At 43.3% G+C, this 4,380-nt stretch overlaps 1 protein-coding gene across 1 annotated transcript in view; it reads left to right on the top strand.

The window, feature by feature from the left end:
* Window positions 1-4,380, top strand: part of drosha (drosha ribonuclease III) — a 166,350-nt gene that overhangs the window by 36,026 nt on the left and 125,944 nt on the right. The window contains exon 14 of the mRNA XM_037693767.1: window positions 1,735-1,859. Within this exon, the coding sequence (XP_037549695.1) occupies window positions 1,735-1,859 (125 nt within the window). The remainder of the gene's footprint in view (window positions 1-1,734; window positions 1,860-4,380) is intronic.

Below are 4,380 nucleotides of genomic sequence, written 5' to 3'. Positions count from 1 at the left end.
TATGTGGATGCCAGGTTGTCCACTTATGTGGATGCCAGGTTGTCCACTTATGTGGATGCCAGGTTGTCCACACATGTGGATGCCAGGTTGTCCACACATGTGGATTCTGACTGAAACCTGCAGCTTATCGGATCTTAGATAGCCAAACCACTTCCACACAGCCAAATTAGTCTTTCCTCTCTTATCAGTGATGTCATCTGTTTTCTCTTTGCTTGTGAAAGCTTGTTCAGTCACATTCTGACGGTCATGGGAACTCATTTTGAAGTGAAAACTTACAGCGCGGTGGAGGTTAGCCTAGCCTGCTACCGCCTTCTGGACTCGAGCTCTGTGTGTGGTGCACGTCACCACGCACTTACGTAGTTGTGTCGCGGGTTTTTCTGTTCGGGGCTGCTTCGACCCGAACAGAAAAAGAAACGTGTCAGTGAAACTCTGCAATCGTAGCGTAATTTATACTGAAATATCAAAAATGTTCTTAAAACTTATATCACCGTTACTGAATAAAAGTATATCGTGATATATATCAATATAGAATTATTGTCCAGTCCTACCCTGATATATACAAAAAACAAAAACTGTGTACTTGTAGAACATTCAAGTTCTTGAAATGTTGCTCTTTATTCACTTGTTGTAATTTGCTTAAGTTCATGTGACATCAAAACATTAGAAATTCACTTTCTAACCAAAAATTTAAGAAAATTATGGTTTTATATCAAGTTGACTTTGGGTAATGTTTCTTTTTATTGAAATTCATCATAATTTGAATAGTTATATTTATTAAGCCCTGGCACATTAATTATTTTATGATGTTTTCACATGAAAAATGTGGTTAATAACTTTATAAAGATTTTGTTCTACGCCTAAGATGCTCCAAGTTTAGCTTTGTTCATGCTGCCTGCAGAAAGTTGGGTTGTTGCATTTTTGTTGCACATCTGCATCAGATGTGTACGGCACAGAGGAGGAATGTGGGAAGGTTAAAGTTCTGCTCACAGACTCTGGTATTTTTCTTTCAACCTGCTGCTCAGGCGTGTCGGGTTACGGGAACATTTCCCCCGTTGTGCCACATTGTCGACATCTTTACTGTAAATTAAAGGTTTTTTTTCCAGTCGCACACTTGGGTGATGATTTCCCACAGTGAACTGGTGTATACATGAGCTCACACGTCGTCAACCTCTAATTGGTTCTGGTGGATAAAGCGAATGAAGCGTCGAAGTTTAAATGAACAATTACAAGAGAGTTTGTGTTGTCACTGTCAGACCAGTCAAAGCTGATTATGCTGCTTTAGAGGCAGAATGAAAGTTGGTCAGTGACCTCCTGCTCTCGCATCAAAAGTTTTGAGCGCAGGCTGCGGCGATGAGTGAATATCAAGGTGAGCTGGAGCCATCTGCTGCACTGATCAGCACGCCTCACGCTGCAGCCGCTTCCTGTGATCTCACAAAATGCCTGACAGGCTCACTGTGATTTGGGAGCCAGCCGAGGACGTGTTGCTTGTCAATCTCCTCCCTGATAAGAGAGTCAGAAGTTGGCTCTCCGTCCCTGACATCACTTTATCATTCTCGTGCTACAAGCAAAATCAGGGACTTGTCTAATTACATTCCTGTGACAGATGACCCTTGTGGTGTGGATTATTTATATCTTTACGCTGCTGGTAGATGATTGAGTGATGGCTGCCTCCTAGCTAACTATCTGTAGCATCTTCACCACATTGACTCTTTTCTTTTTCCCCTCCCCGTCTAGAAACCCAGCTCCGTGCGAATCGACCAACTGGACAGGGAGCAGTTCAATCCAGACGTCATCACCTTCCCCATCATCGTTCATTTCGGCATCCGGCCCGCTCAGCTCAGCTACGCTGGAGACCCTCAGTAAGATCACACGCTCTTCTCTCAAAACCAAACGCACAAGTCAAAGGGATCGGGCGCCCCGTAGCTGTCGCGCGCCATCTCCCTAATTCTCACAACTCCTTATTCACCGCTGCTCTCCTCAAGCGTAGCGGCTGTTCGAGCTGACGAGGGGAAGAGCGTGTCGAAGAGGAGGATAGACAGATAGGGGCGTGGAGGGATGTGAAAACGAGTGGCGTGACATTTTCTCATGCGTCGTCACGGGTCCCGGGTTTCTGCGGGGCGCTTCGGCTGCGGGACACACTTCGGTTTACGTCTCGTGAATAGTAATGCAACACATGCGACGGGGCTGCAGCAGGGAATACTGTGCTTCTGCATAATTAACAGGAGCAGAGCGTCATGTGAGCTGCTGTCACCGAGGCGCTCCGAGAGATCCGACAACAACGCAAAAACAATCCGAAGTTTGGGTTTCTGCTAAATTTAAACCTGTGGATTTCTTCTGAACTCTCGTGTTTGGTTTAAATCACAAGAGTCAGAAAGGAGGGAAATGGCAGCGATGAAGATGCAAACAAGAGGATAATCATCAGGAAATTCATTTAGGCAGAATTCATTTGCTTCCTCCCTCTGACTAATGTCCCCTCTCCCCTGCCGCTACTTTTTAGCCGTCTGTCCTCTGAGCTCTTTCATCCCCTGTGCACCCCGCTGCCATGTCAAACTCCTCAAAGCTGCGCACGGCGACAAATTTATGGATGGACTGGGACATCATTAGCTGCTGCAGAAACGAGTAGTAAGAGACCAGAAAGGATTTCCGACCACTGCTAATGAAGCGTGTAGCGAGGGCAGCCGTCGGTGTTGATTGCAGCAGCAGCGATGCCACAGAGAGGGAGCTGCGGCCACAGCAGCTGCATATATTAACTCAGGACACTGTTGTCTTCACTTCATGCTGCCCACTGCACACACTCGTGTTCACGGCTGCCAGCCGAGCCTCTCCAGCTTGATCGAGACCGCTGAGGCAAGAACGAGGATGTGTCAAAGGTCAGAGAATGCAAAGAGAAGGGAATGATGGGAGGACAGAAAGAGGATGAATTAAAAATGATAGGATTATGGTGGTCAAGAAGAAGGATGTGAAAAGTACAAAGAATAACAGAAGGAAGGAAAATCCTTTTTACTTGAATCTGCTGTTGGTTTAACATGTTGACCTCTTTAAAACTCATAACACCCCAATCTAAAAGTGAACCATACCGGCTTCACGCCCCGCTGACATCATTTCACGAGCAGCAAATGTTCTCACTCGTGATCCTGAACTCAAACAGAACACCTTATTTGCATACTTAGCTGTGATTGGGCCATTTATTTCTGGACACAGGTACTTTTCAAGCACAGTGTTTTCATACAGTCATAATTATTTTTTGTCAAAATGTGTTGCCTTCCAGCTTCAACTTTAAGAGATCCTTTTAAATCGCTCAGATTTTTCTTAACAGAAATCAGAATTAAAGCTGCAGGCAATAATGAACAGCCCTCGCACATTGGCAGCGCTCAAGCCTATGTTGTGACTGAGGGCCACGGACACTGCTGTTTCCATAAATTAAAAGTCTGGGCTTGCTTATCTCAATTCAGTAGGTGGAAGTGTTAGCAAGCCTACATTTTAGTATAAAGATGGGTTCACGCCTGGACTCCTACCAAGACAGACAGAGCCACAGAGATATAAACCTTCTTCCTGTTTGGTGTGAATGATTGGAAAGGAAAGAAGGTTTTTAAGTTCAATCATCCAGGTAGATAAATCTGAAATTGGCAGATACTTGCATGAGAAACCGTTTTTTTTTTAGTTTTAATAACAATTGTCTGAACCTCATTTATATTTCAGAGCACTACCTCATGGCCACTTAAAGCAAGTTTGTATTGTTTCTAGGATGTTGTTCAAGGGTATGCTTTTCAACTAAATAAGACTGAAAGTTGAAGGTGCATTGGGACCTTATAACACCTGACAGTGTCAATTTATTAAACAAAATCAGAATCGGCAGGTCAGACTTTTTAGAAATCGTGATTGGCCAGAAAACTGCAATCGGTGCAGCCCTAAAACGAGGTTAGTCGTGTCATCTGGACAGTTTCTTTTTGGAAGAAACGTTTCGTCTTTCATCCGAAAGACTGTCTGTCCGAGGCCTGCCACCAAGGTCTGTTGTATAAATAGCACCTTATTGATGTGTTTCAAATTGTCCAGATGACATGTTTTAACTTATTTTTATTATTTTTTGTGATTGGTAAGGAATAAAGTTTGACATGAACTATTGTTTATCGGGGACTCTCATGAAGTCTCTGTGATCTGATTTTGATCAAATATTATACAGTAGTCCCTCGTTTATCATGGGGGGTTCGTACCAAGTGAAAAATCGCAACGTAGGAATAGTAGTACAAGTAGTAGTTTATTTTAGTATATATATATATATATATATATATATATATGAATATAAAGGAGTTTTAAACCCTTCCCACACCTTTGTAATATTCTAAACAATGTTTCTAAACTCTAAACGATCTAAAAGAGCAC

This window comes from Nematolebias whitei, chromosome 20 (genome assembly GCF_014905685.2).
Source record: "Nematolebias whitei isolate Nwh7 chromosome 20, NemWhi1, whole genome shotgun sequence".
Classification (NCBI taxonomy): Eukaryota; Metazoa; Chordata; class Actinopteri; order Cyprinodontiformes; family Rivulidae; genus Nematolebias; species Nematolebias whitei.
This window is presented reverse-complemented; position numbering and strand designations above follow the sequence as displayed.